The following is a 23545-nucleotide window of genomic DNA, read 5'->3' on the forward strand; positions in this document are numbered from 1 at the left end:
GCATTCTCGCTAGCTGCTTTTCCTTCAGCGTTATTGGATGAGAAGATCGAGGAGATCAGATATTGGTCATTACCACAGGGACTCTGGCAACACCCTGTTAACAAGTATCTGACAGAAATGTCTGCGTAAACTATCACAACGCGACGCGCGCTACCGTGACAGTTTCATTGTCTGACTTTTCTTTGAACCTTTGTCTTGGTAGTCAAGGTAGCACTGCAAATGTCTTTTCCTCTACCAGTGTGCCGAGCATAGCCGTTACGCATTAGTATAGGTGATCATATGGTTTCCGAAATTATTTTCAAAAAAGATTTGTCTCCAAAATGGTCGTGGTTTGGAGGTTAACGGTTGAAATATACCAGACGTCTTGCTATTTGAATTTTCTATAGTGCAATCGTCTGTAAGCCAATCAGCATCTAGTAATACCCCAATTAATTACCTAAAATCTCCACTTTCAGACAATCAGAATCGAGTAATTTTCCCGTGTATAAGTCAAACAATACATTACACACGTTAGAATGGTCTATTATTCCATCACCGTAGCTCTAAGAAAGTCCCGGCTTATTTCTTATAAATGCCCACGTTCGAAATATCTTAATCATCTTTTACAATCTTAAAAAATAGACTCCCTGAATTGTTCTTCGTGTTCTAGAACTCTTGTTCCTCAGTTGTTGATACGTATGTATTATTTACTAGAGGCTCATGTCAATCACCTAATGTAATGCAATGTTACAAGCCGGATAACTCTCCCTACGTCGTTTTTATGGCTCCGTCAAAGCCACGTAGACTCCATGTTTATTTGGTCGCCGTTTTCAAGCTCGAAGGCCGAGTAACTCTTCATTATTTTTCTTGTATTATTTCCTGGCAAGTATTCATGCCAAGGCCACCTTGGATTCTACGTATTCCATAGCTTTGGTTTTGACCGCCTCCACGCTCATCTCGTCGCCATGCTCGCGCTCGAAGTCAAGGTACTTCTTGAATAGAAACTTCATTTTCCTGGAGGATAGGTTCATGTGGATCACACGCTCGAAGATTTGCCTGCAAGTGAAAACTGGGGTCAGTATATCAAGTGCTAGTCTTTTTGCCAAATACTTTCTGTAACAAAGACTTCGTCGAGAACGGGCCGGGCGCTGTCGGGTTTTCGGGATGTGCATGGGAGGTTGTCGGGGCACTATCGGGTTTTTAGGATGTACACGAGAGGTTCTCGGGGCACTATCGGGATTTCGGGATGTACACGAGAGGTTCTCGGGGCACTATCGGGATTTCGGGATGTACACGAGAGGTTCTCGGGGCACTGTCGGGTTTTAAGATGTACACGAGAGGTTCTCGGGGCACTATCGGGATTTCGGGATGTACACGGGAGGTTCTCGGGACACCATAGGCGATGTGACAAACCTGACGGTATCCGGATGTCCCTGTTTGCTCATCATGTCGATGTACACAGACCAAATGTCCGTGCGCTTGGGGTAGTTACTAAGGACGCTTTCAAGCACCGTCTGACCGCGCTGAGGGTCGCCATTCTTGAACTCCATCAAAGCAAACTGTACAATCGTCTCCACATCTGAGAAAGATACGAGGTGTTAGGTGGCTTAAAGGGGTACGCTCTTCCCATAACGCATTGTTAACCTAAGGATAACTTACGTTCGTATGCTTTTCTCATAACTTATTGTTGACCTCGGATAACTTACGTTTCCTGGTGGGCAGACTCTTCAACCCTCTCTGTAGCAATTTCCTGGCCGAGTCCGGTTTGCCTGTCTTCATGAAAAACCGCCCAAATTCGATCCAAACTGTCTTGCTCTGGCTGAAACGTTTGGTCATAGTGTGGAAAAGCTTCTCTGCTAGCTATAACGAGACAATTTGGATCACAATTAGCTCATAACAGGGCCAAACAATACAGAACACACCACAAATGTTCAACAGAACCGGAGCACAAACCCACAGACTCAAGCTCTGATAGATTCGATCAGGTTACATATGTAGGCCACGTGGCTTACAACGCTAACGGAGGAAGATACATATATATATATATATATATATATATATATATATATATATATATATATATATATATATATATATATATATATATATATATATATTTAACCACCAAAGGGGGGGGGGCTCCGACAAAAATGTTAACAATGAAAGGGGACTCTGAAATTAATTAATGAACACTCCCTAACGTCTAATCACGTGTCTCAAATCGGTCATGTCTGATCACGTGACCCAAATCACAATACCAAGAGACTCATGTCATATCACATCATCTGGTCACTCGACCTTTACCATATGACGTATTTCGTGACTTATTCAGTGTTATCTGATCCCGTGACTTACCTCAGTTTTTTCCGACTGTGTGTAGATGGTAATTAAATGGAAGAACACTTTCTTGGGTTCATTATGCTGTAGGGCCCGCTCGAACACCTTAATAAGGGACTCTTGTGTGCCATAAAGGTTTTCCAGGTTCATGAGTGCGACCCAGATGTTCAGCTTTTCCCGCTCCTCCCTGAAAAGCAAACAAACTGTTGGTACCATTTGTCCAGCAAAACATACACTTAAGGGGATAGCACGACAGGAGCAAAAATGGCAAAAATAACATTGTAAAGTTATGTTAGCTTACATTTTTTTTATATTTTTCCTAGAGGTGCCTTGCATAATATAATCAAAAAGCTTTAGTATTTTTTGGTAGATGATCGGTTCTTGAGATATGATTGAGCAAAGTTGCCATAGACCATGAAAAAAGTAGCGATTTCGCCCAAATTGGGCAATTTCAGACAAATCAAGAGTCTTACAATTTGCAATATCTCAAAAATGGATTATCTACCAAAAAATAATAAAGCTTTTTTTTTTTTATCAAGCAAATAAAAGCTAACACGGCCTTACAATTTGAACTGTCATTTTTTGCTCCTGTCGGATAGCACATCTCATTACATTAAATTTCGAGAGGGAAAGTTTCGCGTTTCTGTCAAACTAAACTGATTAAATCGCACGTTTTCAAATGTTTGCAATTTGTTTGTAAAATTTAACCAAGTTTTGGCGAATTCATAGAACTCTTTCCAAAGTAATAAGTTTCACCACACAACCAAACAGCTGTTTGAAGAGGACATCGATTATTCCGACCTCCGAATCTCGAAATTTCCGCGTCGCCCTACTACGACATTATTCTTTAACGTAACGTCACCTCGATCTCGCGATATTTTGCGAGGTTCAAAATTAAAATGACGCAAAGATTCCACGTAAGAAGGTACCTGAAGGAAATAGTCCTCAGTGCCCTCTCGGCCACAGCGCGTGCCTTGTCGATCTCAGTGGTATGTAGGTGGAAGGCCATGTACTGCAACCACGTGACCGAGTTGTTCGGGGAGGATAAGACCAGGCGGTCGAAGTCTTCTGCGCACTCGGGGGTGTGGTCGGTGTCAAGGAGAGCCTGCTCCGTCTAAAGGGTGAGAAATTAGAAATAAAAAATAACATTTAAATTGATCAGTTATTAAGAGGAAAACTAAGAAAAACAATTGAAAGCCAAAGTAAAAATGCAATTTTCAATTTGTGTCCTGCAATGACTTGTTCAATATACCATAGATCTAATCGATTTTTTTTTGGTGGGGGAGGGGGGGTAGGCACCTTTAATATGAATGACTGTTGTTTAATGTTCAAAGTGAAATGAGAGGTCAGTCATTTAAAAGGACTACACATTTCCATTTAGTCGTCATTTTGACCGACAATTAAGCAATTAAGGTGTCCCACCCTATCCCAAGTAAGGCACACAACAACGACATAAATAATAACATCGTCGACAACAGCAATAACAATACCAGTAGCAGCAAAAACAACAACAATAACACTCTCAATAGCAGCGAAATCAATGAGCACAACTTCGACAAGAACAAACTTACCCTGTAAAGAAAGTCCTCCTCAGCCTTCTTGGCAGCTCTTTTCTGCCTTTTAGTTTTCTTTCTTGAAACCTAAGGAAAAAACATGAAAGATGACAACCACACCACTTTTTGCACACTGTTTAAGCAGGTATACAAACTAGTACAAACCTGTTCGATAGACTCGTTCTCACTGTCGTTCTTCTCATCACTGCTGTTATCTACATTTGCTTCGCCCAAGTCCTCCTCCGTATCACCGCTCCAATTGAATCCAGCTGACACCTAGGATCAACATGATGACGTCACCTCATGAATAATCTGACTGATCTAGAGTGAATACCGCCACTGTACCTGGATCCTTTTTATTTTCTTGATTTGCGACGCAGTGCTCTCGTCCTAGAGGAAGAATCCAGGAGACGTAAGTCAAATGTGCTAGTCAAGTTTAACTTAACGCTAATGTGAATAAAGCAAGTCTATCGTCTGTAGCGTACCCCATCCTCTGGTTCCGATGAATTGCATTCCTCGCTCTCTTCACTCTCGTGAGGGCCCTGCTCGTCATCAGATTCATCTAGAGTGGTGATTAGGTAAAGATAAACAAACAGGTAAAGGTAACAGAGAAACACATCAGTAAGAAAACATGTTATCTGATCAGTATAATAGGGGTAAAGGGTATAAGAGATAACCCATTAGGCAAAGGCAACAAAGAAATACATCAGTAAGAAAACATGTTATCTGATCAGTATAATAGGGGGAGAAAGGTATAAGAGATAACCCATTAGGCAAAGGCAACAAAGAAATACATCAGTAAGAAAACATGTTATCTGATCAGTATAATAGGGGTAAAGGGTATAAGAGATAGGCAAAGGCAACAGAGAAACAAATATCTGACTACAATTAAAAATGGTAAAGGGAAGGGTTATTAAACACTGAATTGCTTTAAATCTTCTGACTACATCACACCAATGTCATGAGAGGAGGAACAAACACTGACCTGCTCTGAGGCGTTTGACTATCGCCTCCACATCCTCGTCACTTTCTGGCTCAGCCTCGCCAGCATCAACAGTCTTCACCTTGGTCGCCTTTTTCCTCTTTTTCCCCGTCTCCTCGGTTTGCTTGGGATTAGGGGCAGGGTCAGGACCCCCCACGTCCCTACCCTTTAGGGACAACTCGATCTGTCCGTTAGTGGGGTTGATGCTGGTGAAAAAAGGGGAGTGTTGAAATGGTCCGAGAATTAAAAATCCAGGTTTAACTTATCACCTTGCCTGTCACCATCTTGCCCTCCAGCTACCTTATTATCTAACCCATCACTAGCTTGACCCCCCCCCCCCCCCCCCAGCACACACACCTACCTTAGCACCTTTCCCGTCACTAGCTTGCCCACTGGAAAGAGAGGCTTCCACTCTTTGACATAGAAGTGTGACAGGTTTTTTATCTGGACGCGAGCCTTTATGTTTCGCCCAAGACTGTAACATGGTAAATACAAACAATAAGTGAAGTACTAATGCATTTATTATATAAAAGTGGTGATGTTGGCAAAAAGGCAATAAAATGCTGGTTTTTATATTATTTTTGTGTTAATGAACAAATGTATAGAAGAGAAGACCTGGAAGACCGTGCGGTTTTTATGGCAGCCATACTCTGTCTCTAGATGCACAAGCGACATCTTTTGAATGCAATCTTATTGCCCTATACCTCTTCGTCTTGACAAGATTTCATCGATTTTTGTGAATTTCAGGCAGTGCTTTATGCCGTCCAACTAATAATGATGATCGTAACTTGACCTGTTTACACTCCAGATGGCTTACCTGACAAACACCCCAATGTTTGTGGCGCAGCTCACATACCCACGCACGATATCGCCCACATCAAGTGCTGCCAGGGACCCTATCTCACGATCTGTACGGCTTTTATCTGGAATTACAGACTGTTATTAGTTCTGGAAGAGCTTGGTGTGTTCCTTCAAGAGTAATTTCTTTGTGGGTTGTTAAATACAGCTGTGCTTTAAACAACCGGTTGGGGATGAAACGCTATGCTAGGTTTTCCAATAGCTGAAAAGGCCTGGTAAGGATAGCTTGTTTCTATCAAGCATACCTTTTTCCTCTTGCGTTGTGGCCTCTGTCGTCCTGATATCAGAAGCAAATTATTTCAATATTGATGCAAAACATGATCTATTAATCTAGTATTAACAATCCACACACGAAAAAAAAGCAACATCACACATCCACATCCAAAATTGTCTTTATGTAAAGCTTGTATTTGCAAATGAAGATGGGCCACAGTTTATCTAAACATCTACCATTAGATGAGAGCACCTGGTAATTTTGACTTTTATATACACAGTAAAAATATCGCGTCGGTCCAGTGGCAGTTATCTGAAATCCTTATATCACATGATCAATCCATTTGTTACCTTGAAGGTCTAAGGGATAAATCGTAGTGGCCGTTGTCTTTCTTGGATAGTATACAGCACCTTGAGAAAAGTTACAAATTATCAGTACAGTTTATTGAGGCTGACTTAAGTGTGTCTGGTTAATTTTCCATTTCTACCGACGGACCAGTTAGTTAGTCTAATTGTTTGCTTGTATGTCTTTCCATGCATCTCACAACTTTGTTGTCCGTCTTTCTGTTTGCTGTATGTAAGTCTGTCTGTCAATCCGCCTACAAGCCTTTTAGTGTTATCCTACCTTTTTGCGAACCTCTTTTCGTAAGTAAAGCAACATACAAATTGATTTACTGACGACTTCTTATCAATCTGTACGCTTCTCCGTGAGTACAAAAACATTTACTACCGTACGATATGTTTGACTTTGTAACTATCTGTAGAGTTTTCAGTGAATACAGAAACATTTGCTTACTGTACGATCTGTTTGACTTGTAGCCATCCGTAGAGGTTTCAGTGAGTACAGAAACATTTGCTTACTTTACGATCTGTTTGACTTTGAAGCCATCTGTGGGTTTCTCCGTGAGTACAAAAATATTTACTTACCGTACGATCTGTTTGACTTTGTAGCCATCTGTAGGGTTCTCAGTGAGTACAGAAACATTTACTTACCGTACGATCTGCTTGACTTTGTAGCCATCTGTAGGGTTCTCAGTGAGTACAAAAACATGTACTTACCGTACGATCTGCTTGACTTTGTAGCCATCTGTAGGGTTCTCAGTGAGTACAAAAACATTTACTTACCGTACGATCTGCTTGACTTTGTAGCCATCTGTAGGGTTCTCAGTGAGTACAAAAACATTTACTTACCGTACGATCTGCTTGACTTTGTAGCCATCTGTAGGGTTCTCAGTGAGTACAAAAACATTTACTTACCGTACGATCTGCTTGACTTTGTAGCCATCTGTAGGGTTCTCAGTGAGTACAGAAACATTTACTTACCGTACGATCTGCTTGACTTTGTAGCCATCTGTAGGGTTCTCAGTGAGTACAAAAATATTTACTTACCGTACGATCTGCTTGACTTTGTAGCCATCTGTAGGGTTCTCAGTGAGTAGAGAAACATTTACTACCGTACGATATGTTTGACTTTGTAGCTATCTGTAGAGTTTTCAGTGAGTACAGAAACATTTGCTTACGATCTGCTTGACTTTGTAGCCATCTGTAGGGTTCTCAGTGAGTACAAAAACATTTACTTACCGTACGATCTGCTTGACTTTGTAGCCATCTGTAGGGTTCTCAGTGAGTACAAAAACATTTACTTACCGTACGATCTGCTTGACTTTGTAGCCATCTGTAGGGTTCTCAGTGAGTACAAAAACATTTACTTACCGTACGATCTGCTTGACTTTGTAGCCATCTGTAGGGTTCTCAGTGAGTACAAAAATATTTACTTACCGTACGATCTGCTTGACTTTGTAGCCATCCGTAGGGTTCTCAGTGAGTACAAAAACATTTACTTACCGTACGATCTGCTTGACTTTGTAGCCATCTGTAGGGTTCTCAGTGAAGTGATCGGCGATGTCTGTAAGGGCCACCAGTCCGCTCTTGTGCAACGGAAGCTGGATAAACAGACCGGAAGTAGGCATTACACGCGTCACACGGCCTGGCACAACTTGGTCACGTGATAGCTGAGAGTCGGGCTTCACTAAAATCACAAAACAAGCGAATTTATCGCCTCATGAATAATGGGTAAATCAATTCTAAATCTAACAAAGGTATTACAAGTGTATTATGATAGTTTAAGAATGAGGCCACATTACCCTTAAAAGAATGCGTTGTCAAAATGTTGCCGAAAAAATAAGCAATTAGCTGTACTTATTTTAGTCTTCTTACTTAGACACTAAATGTGTAGACTCTAAATTATAAGTTATACCATGCACCTCAATTATAACCATGCATCAAGGGAATTCAGTGACCGAACTTCCCCGCAGAGCAAGGGGGCGATTAGTCCAGACCTGGGACTAATGAGCTTACCTGTGAGTGAGAGGTTTAGTACTTCATGTAAGTGCTTACCTGTGAGTGAGAGGTTTAGTACTTCATGGTCCTTGTCTACATCTAGTACTGTACAAGTGTGACCATTTCCAGGCTTGAATGCAGAGCTTAGATGACGAAGTACCTGCAAAGCATACACCCATCTCAATACGTACATACGTCTGGTAGCACCCTAAATTGGAAACTGGAATACAGTGTTTGTACAACGTTCCGAGGGATTACATCCTTTATTTTTAAAAGAAAACACCCACAATTGAGAAGATCAAGAAAGTATTTAAGCAAATACCTTGACATCATTTGACGCATGTAACAACTCCACACGTCCGCTGACCAATGTATTGATGGCCATCCAAATGCAGTTATCTGAAGTCTGCAAAACACATAATCACATCTTATTATCACCAGTGAAATGAAATCACCATTGAACGAAAACGACCCTCTCAACAATGGGCTACCCAATGTTCCATAGTACATAAAAGCCCCCCTCCCCTTAGTGGTGAAATATACTTGTTAAAATTTTGTACATTTTAAATTTACATTTTTCCAGTCAATTGATGTAATCTTCAAAGTGTAATTGCAGCACCATGCCCTTAACTGCTAACATCAGAGGAAGGTGTTTTATAGATGGTGAAAAAGCCACCCATCGATGAATTGTCCGCCCGTGGTTCATTCTCCAATGGTCAAGTTGGATATCCCCTTACTTTTTGCACATGACCTCAAGATGGTGGCTGATAGGTCAAGTTTTTCTTTATCCATTGCCTACAAGCAGGCTAAAGTTGGCTTAAGGTTTAAGTTGCAATAAAGTGTCACTGAGAGAATAAGCAACACATATAGGCATGGCAAGACCACAGGGTTTCTTTGGCCCAGTTTCAAAGAGAGGGATCAAAAGCTGACCGAAAACTCATCTGCCTACTGTGCATGCATGCTTTTGCAAGTAGAACTTTGAAGTATAAAACAATGGCTAATTACATAAAGAATTCTTCCCTTCCCACTGCCCCAAGAATCCTCCTTATCTTGAAAGATGAAAAAGACAAACAAATATTCACTCACAGACTTGACAAAAGCCTGGACCTCGTCACCAATCTTGAAATCCTCTAGTTTTTTCTCATCATAGACAGCACCAACAACCTCTGAAGCTGACGTTTTGCTGACCATACTATGGAAATAAATATCACTCAACCATCTTGTCGACAAACTGAGGAAGTAATATCACTCATTGTCTTTGAATTGATGAAAAGTAAGATAAAATTGCTCTTACCTTGGTTTTAATGAAAGCTCTGCAACTGCTCTGGTAAAGTTCCTATGAGTCAGAGGCAAGAAACTGCAAAGAAAAAGGTATAAGAGCTATGCTCAATAGCTTTAAAAAATTATAATATAAAAATCACATAATCTTACAATAGCCTTCAGACTTAAAAAAAACTAGTCCTTATTTTAACCAGAAAATTATATTTTTAACCAGAACACTAGGATATTTGTGCTACAAAAAAGAGAAAAACTCCTGACGAAAATTACTGTCAACAAAATTCTTCTTAAACTTCCTTATCACCTCTCACAATTTTTGTGTGCAATACATATTCAGTGATAGGAGCGCGAAACTTTCAATGTTGACAGCAGTCTCTACAACTGAATCAAGTAATCCTATTGTATAAGCTACACTTACAGTGTAACAACACTTACTTGTGTGTCTTAGTGTCCCTGAAACCAAGAATCTTAGCTTGGATCTTCTGACCCATCTGGAATGGCTTAAATGGAGATTCGCCCTACAACAACAAAAAAACACCTTGCTATGAACCAAATATAGGCTTAAATCTAGAAAGGTAGTGCAGCTTAAATTGCTTGACCTCGCAGCAGTATGGCAACAGCAGAAATTTCTGGGCCAGACATACTTTGCGGTACAGTAGAACTTACTAGACCAGACATACTACGCAGTACAGCAGAACTTCCTGGGCCAAATATGCTATGTATGCAGTACAATAGAACTTCCTGGGCCCGACATACCACGCAGTACAGTAGAACTTCCTGGGCCAGATATGCTACGCAGTACAGTAGAACTTTCTGGGCCCGACATACTACGCAGTACAGTATAACTTCGTGGGCCAAATATGCTATGCAGTACAGCAGAACTTCCTGGGCCCGAAATACTACGCAGTACAGTAGAAGTTCCTGGGCCAGATATGCTACGCAGTACAGTAGAACTTCCTGGGCCAGATATGCTACGCAGTACAGTATAACTTCCTGGGCCAGATATGCTACGCAGTACAGTAGAACTTTCTGGGCCCGACATACTACGCAGTACAGTAGAAGTTCCTGGGCCCGATATACTACACAGTACAGTAGAAGTTCCTGGGCCCGACATACTACACAGTACAGTAGAAGTTCCTGGGCCTGACATACTACACAGTACAGTAGAACTTCCTGGGCCAGATATGCTACGCGGTGACATGTTATTAGCTCTGTAGCTCTGTCTAGTCAAGTCAGACCTTGCCACTAGTGCCTCGGTTACACTTACCTGAATAAGGTCATCGGCAGCATTGCTCACATGTACCCTCCCATGGATCTGGCCCAGCTGGACGTTCATTTGCAATGGCTTGATACTTCGCACCCTAAGCATCATGGTAGATATGCATATTAGCTCGCTAAACACTAAATTTCTTTGTCAAAACTTTCATCCTCTCAAACAATGGCCAGCAAAAAGATAAATAGTTTTCATTAGCAGCTCATGTAACAAGGTTTTCACAAGCAGAACAACAATTCTGGACCTGCACAGGCTTGATCAGGATTCTGACAGCATTCCATTTGGTATTCTACTTCTAAAACTCAACAGACTCTATAACAAAAAAAAAACCCGCACACTGGCCTCTAAGCATAATTAAGCTTACACTTACTCAACAGATGTTACAGTCCCAGGCTTTAGATTTTCTTTGGAAGAATTCTGGCATTCAGAAACGACTATACAATGACTGGAACTCCTAAGAAAAATAAAATGGAATCAAGGAAAGAAGAGTGCATTGAGCTCTGATTTTCAAGTTTAGCTTACTCCAGAATAGAGCCACGGTACTTCTGGCCAACATTAAACCGCTTTGCAACATCACGAATATCGTTCAGATGCTGAAATGAAGAAAAAGGCATAGTTTGAAAAGATTAGCATAGATCACATTAGAATTTTGTTGTAAACTGGGAAATCAATTATTCTGTGACCTTGATGCCACTCAGTATTATCGCGACATATTACCATTTTTGCTGGTGCATATCCAATCTTGAAAGCAGCACATGGCAGAACGACAACCATGTATTCTGCTTTAATCAACTGTACAATGAAATCCACAGGTTGGCCAGGCTTCATCTGCTTGGGTTTGTTCTTCTGGTTTTGTCTTCCTTTGACAACATCTGGCAATAGGGTCAGTTCAACGACACTTTTCTTGACATCAAGATCCAGAACACATCCCTGGACAACCTCGCCCTCTAGGCAGCTGACACCTACAAAACAAGATCAAGGCCTTTAAAACTGAGAAACACTTGATTGAGAAGATCTCCTTTTAAAGACAATAGGGAGACCCATGAATTGGCTTGTCAAGAGTTTCACAGGCTTGCAAAGTAGTGACCACATTTTTTGATGGTAAGCTTACAATATTTGTAGTCAGCGTTTTTGTGGACAAAAAGCTTGAATATCCCATTGTAAGTTTATGAGGTTTAGTTATATATGTACCTTGAGCAAGCTGATGAAAGACGAAACCCTTGAGCCCATCAGGGAGAGTAAGAGAGATCCCATTTTTCTTGACCTTGCTTACTTTTCCTTCAATACAGCTTCCAACAGGCAAGGACAACAAATTTTTCACATCTTCTGTTAACCAAAGTTTGGGGCTTCAAATTAGTACATTAAAAACACATGTAATTTATACTTTCCAAATATTAGATTTCAAATTCTTAAGTCAAACGATATGAAGAGAGGCTTAATGGAGCAGATACAGTATCTATATATGACAGACACTTCCTGATGTCCTGATATTATATTTTAGGCCAAATTCTGGTCAAAATATTTTCTGATGAAAGAAAACCATATATTACAAACAAACAGTAAAAAATCAGACGACAAAATCACATACAGTACAAACAAATAGAAATTATAGAAATTTTCCATCCAAAGCCACTTTATGGAGAGATGTTTGCTAAGTGCTGACCTGTCTTGCTGGCTAGTTCATCCAAGATGTGTTTCCTCTCGGAGAGGATTTCCTCAAGCAATGCACCAGCAGTGGCAGAGGTCCAATCTGAACCGGGATTCAAGTCAGACTGCTTCAGACTCACAAGAAACCGTTGCCTCTCAGCATCCACCTCGTTAACCTGAAATATGTCATTCTCAGATAAACAGTAGAGCAGAAACACCTAGACCAATTACTTACAGAACAACAAATGAATGATCAGAACATAATCTCTTCTTATTACCTGTGCAACTAATGTTTGTCCAATCTTGAAATGAGAAGCAGCATCCGATACAAAGTGATTGGCAATGAACTAAAACACACACATATCGATCAGCCACATAGAATAGAATACATTGTTCATCTATGATGAGCAATAACCAAATTTGTCCTAACAAAATTACTTGCCCTTTCAAGAAATTAAACCACTACAATCTATTGTATAGCCTTAAAATACATTATTTTCTCAGTTTAATGCCTTATTAAGCTCATAAATTATAAAGCCAATATAAATTATGTATTGGCTTTCATCAGTTCCCGTGCTGTGTCCAAAATGTACCACAAATTCATTTGGCTTGGGAATCTTTTCACTACTTGCAGAATGATACATTAATGGATTTTTGTCATTTCTCCCAGGTATTCCCAGGTATTTTCTATAATCATTGTTCATTGCTTGTAAAACCAATAACCTTTTTTTTAAATTAAGTTTATTTCTGGTCTCATCTCTGCTGCACCCTATTTAATGGATTAGGCATGTGAAATATCTTCGTATAGCAAGCAAGTCTTGCAATATTCATTTTGTGTAGTTCAAATTTGGCTTCTAGTACGAACAAATCTTTTTTTCTGTTTGCTTGTGTTTGGTAATTTTTTATTATCAAAGGCTTATCTTCATTAGTATTCTTATAGAACTACCAACAAGGAGAGATACTGTAATATTTAATTCAAATCACACTAATGAATGAGAATTCCCATGCTTTTAGAATGTGGTGAAATTCTGTAATATTAAAGTCTTTACTTGTGACCAGATCCACTCACCTGATTGGCAAAACTACTATTGGGTAATTTTAATTACATTATTATTAAAATAAGTCTTTTAAAGGCTCATAAAAAAGGGTTTACTTACAGAATTGGGAGCCAAGCCAAGTATGCCAGGAGCAAATTCAACAAAGACGCCATAGCCCATTAAAAGTTTGACAAAACCAGGAAGGACTATACCAGGCTTGATGTCACTGAAGTTTGTCACCATTGTCTTACTTTCAGCAGCATTTTTCAAAGACGTCTTAAGAGAAACAATCTTAGAACAGTCAAGGAAGATGAACATTCCCCACATCACCAATATGAATGGCCGTTTCTTAAGGGCTGCTTCACATTAGTTAACGTAGGATGGAATAATGTATATTTAATGATCTTAAGTGCCAAATACATAAAATAACATTGTGGCCCTACTTCATGGGCAACTGCTAATCACTTTCTAGCTAATTGTAAGATTGTAAGAGTAAATACTTGCAAGAACTAAGTTTGCAGAGCCAAGGGGCCATATGTTTAAATAAGGATACATGAGTCCCATTCTTTCCAATGCCATAGTACAATGCATTTCTAATGGTTATAGGCTTGCCCTTTGGGGTATAGATAGATAGCAAATCTTCCCAATGTGATGGATGGTCGGAAAGATGATAGACAGGTAGCAAGGCGGGGCATCCATTTGGTTGTAGTAACACATCCAATCCATCCTTGCTGCAGCTTACAACATCTATATCTACAAGCTAGACAAATAAAGTTATTTTTTGGGTCATCATGCTATGGGTGTGCAAAAATATGAAAGTCTCAGTCATCTGCCATTTTGTCATCCAAGCAAAACACCAAGTGTGAGAAAGCATTTGCTTGAAGTCCACAAAGACTTCTACACGGAAATAACATGCAATCGACTCTGCCAACCCTTCCTATTTGTTAAAACCTTCTAAGGGAACTTGTGAAGTTAAAAAATCACAAAAATCAAAGAAGAAACTGGATATGGGTGACCCGACCCAACAATCCATTATTTTTGAAGGACCATGATAGGCTTTCTGTGCGCTTGCCCCAGGCTAAAAATATGATGGCGATGACAATAACATACAGACCTTTGTTGTTCACTCCGATGCGCTAGATGGAATTTGTTAGAGATAAATATTTGCTAGATGGTGTGCAATCATTGACAATGTTACACAAAAATGTAGACCAGCATTTACCAGCAATTTTTTTCGTTTTTTCCAATTTTCTTTTCTTTTCGAGCTGGCTCTTGACTCACTCACCCACTTCAGAAGTTTTCTCTGATTTTTTCTTACAAGATCTCAAGAAGCAGGCTATATTTTTTGTAGTTTTTATATTTTATTAGTTCTTGATTTTCAGACTTCTTCATGACTACCTGTTTTGGTTTTTTTAATTCATTACCCTACTTCCAGTACTTCTGGGATATTCTGAATGAAATACTTACCGATGCAGTCTGCAAGGAAACTTGTGTTGAGGACTTGTTAGCTGAGTTAGCCTGAAATGCAACACACAGTACTATCTTAGTGTGAGACACCCATCAGCTTACATTTAAAATTGGCATAGGGGTTTGCCGGGAACAAAATAATATATATGTGTGTATTAACACTTAATACTGTACCTTTAGACTTAGTTTGAGTTTCTGTTGATCTGGATTACAGGAGATTACATGACAGGTCAGAACTTGGCCCAAGTAAAACACACCGCGTGGATCTTCAGACTCTTGAATACTGCAAAACCAAGAAAATAATCAATATGGCATCAATTTTACACCATCGAAAAAAAGCCAGGACCACTAAGAACTTACCCTAACTGATCCTTTGGCACAAGTCCTTTAACATTATTGTAAAATGTGACTAGACAACCATACTCTCTCACAGATGTGATGAATCCATGAGATGTTGTTCCAGGCTTGGCGTCAGAGTACTGGGTTATCACTTGAAGAATTGAAGACACCATTGTCTTCTTGTGAGTCAGATGGAGTCGCCGTTGTCCTGGATCAACTGTCAGTACCTGAAGGGTGAAGGGATTTATCAGTCTTTTACTATGACAAGCTTTGGAAATCAAGGTCATTGGGTGGACGGGATGCCTCCGGACCCTGCACTGCCTGTGTACACCCCTGGATAGCAGCATTATAAACACCTCATTCAAAGTACCCCTCATCTAGAATGAGTCAACCCTTACCCTACACTTGACCACTTTTCCTTCTGTCAGCTTCTTCTCAGGGTGTTTAAGGATGATGTCTGCCAAATGCATGTTGGTCACCAGTCCCTTGATGTGGTCTGACACAGAGACAAGCATCCCAAACTTCTCAAGAGTAATGATGGTGCCCTGTAATATGTAAAGGGACACTAACATCAAGTGACTGAGTAAATCAGTCACCCATTCAAGAGCCTGGTGAAATACCATGGCTTGCATAAGCTCTCCCAAAATTTTACACATACAATACAGACAATTTCCTATAATAGGTTACACAGGATCAATATTTGAAGTGTAAATAGCCTGTATCAGGGGCGTAGCTAGGGGGGTGGCCCAGGGAGCCAAGGCCCCCCATTTAGCAGCCAAAAATACAGTAAATGTATGAGACATTATCTAAAATACAGGAGAAAGGGGCCTTTTTTGGCCCCCTCCTGTTTAAAATCCTGGCTACGCCGCTATAAATTACTCTTTGTTATTATGTATCAGCCTTTTCTAAATATTACATATTATATAGTATATCTAGACCAGAAGTCATAACTCACTTCTACTATTGATCCAGGTTTGATGTCTTCATAACGCATAAATGGCTTATTAATGATGCTCCTATGATTCAACAGATTGAAAGAAGCACTTTCAGAAATTTCAATTAAAAAGGAAAATTAACTGAAACCAGTGGGGTTTTGTTAGTCTTTTTTACATAATCAACTTTGCAGCTTATTTGCTCCTAGAACTCTTTAAATGATTCAAATCAGGTAACCATTTTAAAATAATGCCAAGCCATTTAATTGGCTGAATCAAGCATGCAAATTAAAACTTTTCAATCAAGCATTCTCATCCAAGTATAAGTACTGTATTGAATAATTGCATTTGACTACAAATGACATGTTTTTTTTTGGAAACCACTAAGCAGGTGTAACTTACTTTTTTGTTGTTAAGGAAAGCAGGCCATCAATAGTGTTCATGCCTAAAACTCTGCACCTGAGGAAAAACAACCACCAAGAACAATGAGGGAAAACAACCACAAAGAACAATGAGACAACACAATCAACAAGAACACTGAGAAAACACAATCAACAAGAACACTGAGAAAACACAATCAACAAGAACACTGAGAAAACACAATCAACAAGAACACTGAGAAAAAAAATCAACAAGAACACTGAGAAAACACAATAACCAAGAACAGAAGAGGTCACAAACAATCTTTGAAGTGAAGAATAAAATACCCATAAACAAGGAATCAGCTGTCCAATTGTTCTTACTTGTGACTGGTCCCTGCTTTGTACTTTTTCCCCAACTTTTCTATTTGCTTGTCGGACACTTGTGAAAACTGTGGAGAAAAACATTATCAGCATATGATTACATAAGTAGAAGAACTTCATATATGTATAGGGGCAGACCTTTCTGAAGTGGGAGTGAGAGGAGAGGAGTTTACTGTACCATCCCAAATGAGGGGCACCAATTATATAAAATATACCTAATATATAAAATATACCAAATATAATATTTCTTAAGATTTCTGGCCAAAAGGGGAGGGAAGAGCTTTGAAAATCACCGTTATTTCCAAAGTTGTCAAAGAAATCCATAGCAACCTTTAGGTGCGATGACTAATTCTGCTTCCAGTTTTAGTTTGACTGATGTTAAACTGAATCACATGTGTACCAAACTTACATGCACAAAGCCATTGAGGCCATCTTTAACATTTGCAAGAAGTCCAAGGCCCTGGTCACCTCTTGTTATGGTCACATTATCAAAAATGTCCCCAATGGAACAGCTTTCAAATGAGGGCAACTTAAACTGAATGATGGAGTCCAACATGCTCAGGCTCACCACCTTGTTCTTGGGGTTGACATAGAGAATGCGTGCCACATGCTAGTTTGAGAAAGGTCATTGTGTTTAGCACATGAGAAAGATGTATCTTTCAAATAAAGTACAAAATTGTGAGGTCTATTACCTCAAAAAAGGGAAGAATCACATACTTAAACAATCAATTCTGTAAAATGTGGTCCATTTTTGTGTTTATTAGGCTTATAAGTAAAATAAAATTGAGCTCATTTCAACATCTTTAATGAATATATTGTAGGTATTCATTGTCAAATTTCCACTGTGACAAGGCCTTCTTATGCATCCCTACCTTGGATTTCTTTTTGTACAATTTCTCTAAGTTTTCCCCGCTTCCACCATTTTCAGGGAGATGCAAGATGTGAACACTCCCCTCAAACAGTTCCAGGAACGACACAATCACGCCACTGCTTGTACACTGGAAAGGCAAGTTGAGTGAGCAATAGTACACTCTCAGCAACGACAGGTGTCTGCATACTGGAGGTGTTATAGAGTAATATCAGGAGGCTTCTATATGTAATAGATTTTAAAGGTGTCTAGTGCATTCTCATGTTCTATAGATTTTTGACTGGAGTAATGGAAAGTACATATCTGTGGTGTCAATTTAACACATTGACCACTCAACCGGCCTGTACCAGCTTTGAGAGGTACCCACAACCCAAAAAATACATAAATGCAAAATAAACACAACAAGATGAAGATACTCAGGCATCAGTCTAAGGGATAATTGGTCATGAAGATATGCATCCAGCCAAACAAGAAAAAAATCACCATGAGTCCACCTTTGCTTGCAAATATCCATAAGCAAAGCACTCAATTTTGCCCCAATAGACTTCATGATGTCCTAAGACACTCTCCTAATATGTTCACAGCTGTATTTTTTATGAAAAATACAAGCAACCATCAACTTGTGCTAGCTTCAGCACAACGACGAGGGATTAAAAGTGGGGACCGCAAAGCACTGTTGGAAATCTTGGGGCTGTGTTTGACTTTGATAGAGGGGGGGAGGTATCTTTTTTCGGTCTGTTTTTTTGTAAATTCATGACATCTGTTATTTATATTGAGATCATACTATATCATAAATATTTGAGATTTGTTGAATAAGTGCATACCCTACCTGAGAGACTCTGGTGTTGACCAGCATACCAGGCAAGAGACTGGAAAACCTGACCTTCATATCTGAAGAGATCTTTACATAAAAGGGAAGAAATCCATATATAAGCTTTTTTCAAACACAAGTCTCAAGACCAGAACTTGCCAATGGACTGTAGAGTGAAAACATGAAACCAATCTGTTGATTATACCATCAGGACTGAGAAAAAGTATAGAGAACATAAATGAGCTACATTTGTGGCTTTAACTGTACTGTTCTAGAGGAGCAAGTCATTAAGAGGTGGTTAAATGTTGATGCTTTTTAAAAATTATACTGCTAGAACACCCTTTGATTACTTCAATTCTTACCATGGCACTCTTTATCTTGTCTTGATCAACAGACACTCTGATAACACGCCCAGTATCTGCTGACTCCACAATAGTATTCAGGTACTGTCCTTCAACCAGTACTGTGAAAAAGATTCTTTAATCATGTTGCATCCTATAAGCTTGCAGACATATTCCCCACAGTTTTTTTACATTTTCTATTCTAAAACATGATTAACATAGTGACAGTTATAGCAGATCAAGATGTTCTGGTAGCACCTAATTTCGTCTCTAGATTTAACTGTATAAAATAGGGGATACCATATATATCTGCACCCAATCAACAATTTTTGAACAAGCAAACTTTGGCTAGGAAGCATACAGTACATTATGTAGTAAGACACTACAGATGGAAAAATTAGAGAGCGCCATGTGTCATATAACCCACCTCGACCTGTCTTTTTCTTGGACAGAAAACCTGTTTTTCCAGGAATTCCAAACGAAAGCACATATCCATGATCCTCAACACTGGAGACACAACCAGGCAAGACAAAGCCAGGAACAATAGTTGTGACCCCCGCATTCACATCCTCTGGTCTAAGGGACAACTTAACCTTCCTATGACCATGTTTAGAGCCTAACAGCTCCTTGACAACACACACAACAAGGCTATTGACAGTAAAGAGATCTCCCAATGAAGGAATGCTATCCTGAAAAAAATAAAAAAAAAATATATATATATATATATATATATCATCTAATTAACCAGTGCTAAGGCAAAGCCCCTTTAAGGCTACTAAAAAATATTGTCATCTTTCTATGTCGGAGTTGACAGGGTATACAGTAGTTACCAATGGGGGACCCATAAGGACCAAGAAAATGTACCTGCACAAATCTTTCATTTTTTACAGATTGGTTATTGCCCCAAGTAAGTAACTGTTAATGTTTTTCTAACATAAATTCAGTCAAATCTAGATTAGAAGGCCTGTGGGGCAATACTGAAATATTTCTTTAAAAAACAATTAGAAGACACGCAAAAGTATATTCTAGAAAATAGGAATAGAAACCCCTTTATAAAAGATATATCATTAAAATATTTAGCTACATTTCTTCATTATGTAAAGAATTGGATCATTGAGTATTTTTACAGACCCTGCCTCCCAGTAACTTGCTTGTATAACTTGCTTACTATATTCTCACCTCTGCACTTTATTCTCACCTCTGCACTTTATTCTCACCTCTGCACTATATTCTCACCTCTGCGCTATATTCTCACCTCTGCGCTATATTCTCACCTCTGCGCTATATTCTCACCTCTGCGCTATATTCTCACCTCTGCGCTATATTCTCACCTCTGCGCTATATTCTCACCTCTGCGCTATATTCTCACCTCTGCGCTATATTCTCACCTCTGCGCTATATTCTCACCTCTGCGCTATATTCTCACCTCTGCGCTATATTCTCACCTCTGCGCTATATTCTCACCTCTGCGCTATATTCTCACCTCTGCGCTATATTCTCACCTCTATTCGCTCCTCAGTTGAGGATTTTGCAAGGGCAGACATCAGTTTTTCATTGATGTCCAAGATGTGAACAAATCCACTCAGTCCATTGGGTAGACTGATAATGAGTTCAAACTCCCCCACTTCTTTCACAGCACCAAGTAGCTTCATGCCTTCACAAAGTTTCTACAACAACAAGTGGTTCATTATTTTATGATCTGATGAAAATAAGTCTTGCTGGAATGATGACTTAGACAAAGAACATCCCTTTTATACGGCATGTCCTTACATGTTTTGATTAGACTATAACCAGTTTGACTGGATATTATTTTCAAAATCAAGGAAATGAATGTAGTGCATACATTTCACTTCTGAGAAATTTGCACAAAAATGGGAACAATTCACTTGATGCTCGCCTCGAACAATTTCATGTTCTAGGACTGAACTCTATTATATTACTGCAACAAGATGCATGAAGTTTGTTACTCTAGTGCAACATGCAGAAGGCAACACATATAACTGAATATTGCTACTGCACCTTAAAAGACAGACTCGCCACATGATTTCCTGAGGTCTTTCCAAGATCAGCATCACTGTTGTTATCTTTCCTCTCAGCAGGGAGTGACTTTGATCGCTTCTTTTTCTTTTTTATCTCCTGTACTGGTGTGGTCTGTAAAAAAGGTTACTACAACTATGTTATGCATTACAGATATACACCTGTCATCCTCAGAAAATCTCAAGGCTTGAGATTTTTTTTTGGGGGGGAAGGGTGTGGAATTTGTTCAGGGAGGGTGGGGGGGGTGGGGTATAGCCTCACATGGGGCTCGGTACCCTGGGTACCAAAGGCTCTAAGCTTCGCAGCGAAAACGTGAAAGAGCCTCTGGTGCCTCACTATGGTGCTATTCATACAAGATTTGTATTACGCCGTTGATTGGTCAATAAAAGTTGCTATTGTAGTTGTATGTATTCCATATTTGGAATTTATTTCCCATTCCAATCAAACTGGTTTCTACTTGGAGAAACCTATACAAAATCATTCCAGCTAAGCTGAATTGAATTGAATTGATGAGCGGAGAATCTTTTAGTTGTTTCCTGGGCCTGAAAATGAAGGCTCTCTGCTGTTTCTGTGAAACTTCGTCTTCGCTATCTCTAGTTGTTGAACGCAGTTTATGCAAATTACAGACAGGATTTTATTGTATCAGAGTAAACTCTCAGCTCGATAAACGCTCTACAAACTTCTTTTTTTTGGCCTTTGTTTCAGAAAAATTAATTACCGTTTTTGACGAGTTCACTGTATTCACAAGTTATTGCCATATATGTGCAAAACATGTACCTTATTACACTTAATTTTCGCGATGTCAAAATTTCACGATTTTGAGATGGTGATATTTCGGGACACTTTATTTTCACAATTTTCCAATTTTGGAAATATTTTTGCGATTTTGGAATAATAATACTGTAAAAAGCAAAACAAGTGGAATTAAAATGTGCTGTAATCACCAAAACTGAAACAATTTGTAACAAAAAGATGCGAGGGCTAATTTTATTTTCATAAAAATCTATAATTACAAGTCCAAGGCAACCCCTTACCGTACTATATGTACATTAGATGACTAACTGGACAAGGTGTTTCCATAAAGCTTATTGAACCGCCAATATTCCCCAAAAGGCTTCTTGTGTACTCACTTAATTTTTGCGCACCCTAATTTTCGCAGCACTTAATTTTCATGTCACTTTATTTTTGCGAATCTTTTAAAATCGCGAAATTCGCGGAATTAAAGTGACACAAAAATAAAGTGTAATAAGGTGCGGGCATGTAGGACTAACATCAAATACAAACATTTTTAAAGGTCATTCTTCTGTGACTGTGAAACCGTTTTGTCAAGTAATCTCAGACGTTGCTAGCATCATAGTGAGGCTGGCTATCCGTTGTACCAGAGGCTCTTTCACTTCGCTCAAATAGTTCTTGCAGCCAAGCTCGGAGCCTCTGGTACAACGGATAGGGGCTCAGAAGCTAAAGCATGTAAATGGCTTTCCTGCTATTGGGCAAATACATACATACATATGTACCTGCGTGCGTGCATATGTGTGTGCATGCTTATGTATGCATGTATGTTTGTATAACATAATTTCTATTAAATAGCACTTACACCAAAGAGTAAATCTTTCTCAGCTTCTTGCTTGATTCTCCTCACTTCAAGAGGGCTTAGTGTACTAGCCCCACCTCTTGGAAAGTCTATCTCATCAATATGTGATGGCAAACTTTTAAAAAGAAACACATGAAGTTTAGGGAAAGCTCATTTATTATCCCAAGGAGGGGGGGACTGTGAGGACACTGTAGGGAGGCCTAGAGAAATTTTCGAGGTTAAAGGGGAGGCGTCGAATTTGTAATCTATAATATTAACCACTTCTCCGAGTTTTCAAGCTCAAATCGTTGCTTGAATTGACCTCAAGAATCTCCAAGTATAAAAAAAAAAAATACTAATACATACACTTATCATAATAGAAAAAAGATTACATAAAAAAACAACAATTATTATAACATTGGCCAAAAGATGTAGTTAAACAACAAATCCAACATCTTCCTATCTCCCCACGTGGGGAGATATGTGATTTGTTTACGGACTGAAATTACTTTAGATATCCCGCAAACAATGACTACACTCGTTTTTCTTGTATGAGATAAGTATGTGAACACAGATTATAAACTTACATAACTTCAGTTGATTTTCCCGCTGATGTCGAGCGTCTCTTTGCGCTGAAATCAATCTTCTCCGGTGATGCGCGTTTGGCCGCCATCTTGGATGAGCGCTCTCTACTGAGAGGGGCTCTGGGAACGAGAATGTTGTTGCACTGTTGGGCGCTTTTAAATGCGGGCTTCCTGTGGAAAATTACAATTAAAAAAAAAATTACAGGAAGCCCAAATCCTTTCTTCTCGAGAGATTGTTCCGCGCGAGGGTTAAAATTACTTGCCCTCATTATCTATTTAGTTATGTATTCTAATCCACAAAGCGTGAGCATAAGGTGGATATGCTGTACAGAGAAAATAAACTTGAAATTTAACAG

General features: G+C 39.3%; 1 protein-coding gene across 2 annotated transcripts; it reads right to left on the bottom strand.

Annotated features, from left to right (window-relative positions):
- Window positions 1-506: 506 nt before the first annotated feature.
- On the bottom strand, window positions 507-23333 carry LOC5510560 (protein RRP5 homolog). Of its 2 annotated transcripts, none has more exons than XM_048729505.1 (45): window positions 23193-23333; window positions 22630-22741; window positions 21018-21149; window positions 20501-20665; window positions 19426-19687; window positions 19020-19120; window positions 18676-18747; window positions 17851-17976; window positions 17388-17588; window positions 16979-17046; window positions 16638-16694; window positions 16259-16319; window positions 15702-15848; window positions 15325-15530; window positions 15139-15247; window positions 14965-15015; window positions 14051-14257; window positions 13618-13788; window positions 12739-12807; window positions 12477-12636; window positions 12005-12136; window positions 11531-11775; window positions 11336-11406; window positions 11184-11267; window positions 10808-10901; window positions 9976-10058; window positions 9557-9619; window positions 9349-9454; window positions 8585-8668; window positions 8320-8422; window positions 7768-7951; window positions 6274-6333; window positions 5955-5986; window positions 5669-5774; window positions 5213-5326; window positions 4855-5057; window positions 4355-4431; window positions 4215-4259; window positions 4035-4145; window positions 3888-3956; window positions 3246-3430; window positions 2335-2503; window positions 1686-1839; window positions 1393-1558; window positions 507-1035 (listed from the first exon to the last, which is right to left on the bottom strand). In XM_048729505.1, the coding sequence occupies exons 1-45, from the start codon at window positions 23276-23278 to the stop codon at window positions 870-872; spliced, it is 5469 nt and encodes a 1822-aa protein (XP_048585462.1). In that variant the 5' UTR covers window positions 23279-23333; the 3' UTR covers window positions 507-869. The 2 variants fall into 2 exon arrangements, with proteins under 2 accessions (XP_048585462.1, XP_048585461.1); XM_048729504.1 differs by having other exon boundaries at window positions 12005-12139.
- Window positions 23334-23545: the final 212 nt, after the last annotated feature.

Source organism: Nematostella vectensis, chromosome 6 (genome assembly GCF_932526225.1).
Source record: "Nematostella vectensis chromosome 6, jaNemVect1.1, whole genome shotgun sequence".
NCBI classification, from domain to species: Eukaryota; Metazoa; Cnidaria; class Anthozoa; order Actiniaria; family Edwardsiidae; genus Nematostella; species Nematostella vectensis.

Excerpts from the sequence above, each read along its gene's own strand:
- LOC5510560 (XM_048729504.1), bottom strand. The coding sequence starts at position 23,278 with ATGGCGGCCAAACGCGCATCACCGGAGAAGATTGATTTCAGCGCAAAG. Across the intron at positions 8,669-9,348 it reads TCCAGGCTTTTGTCAAGTCT|ACTTCAGATAACTGCATTTG; the intron begins GTGAGTGAATAT and ends TGTGTTTTGCAG. Across the intron at positions 5,058-5,212 it reads GTGACGGGAAAGGTGCTAAG|CATCAACCCCACTAACGGAC; the intron begins GTAGGTGTGTGT and ends TTTTTTCACCAG.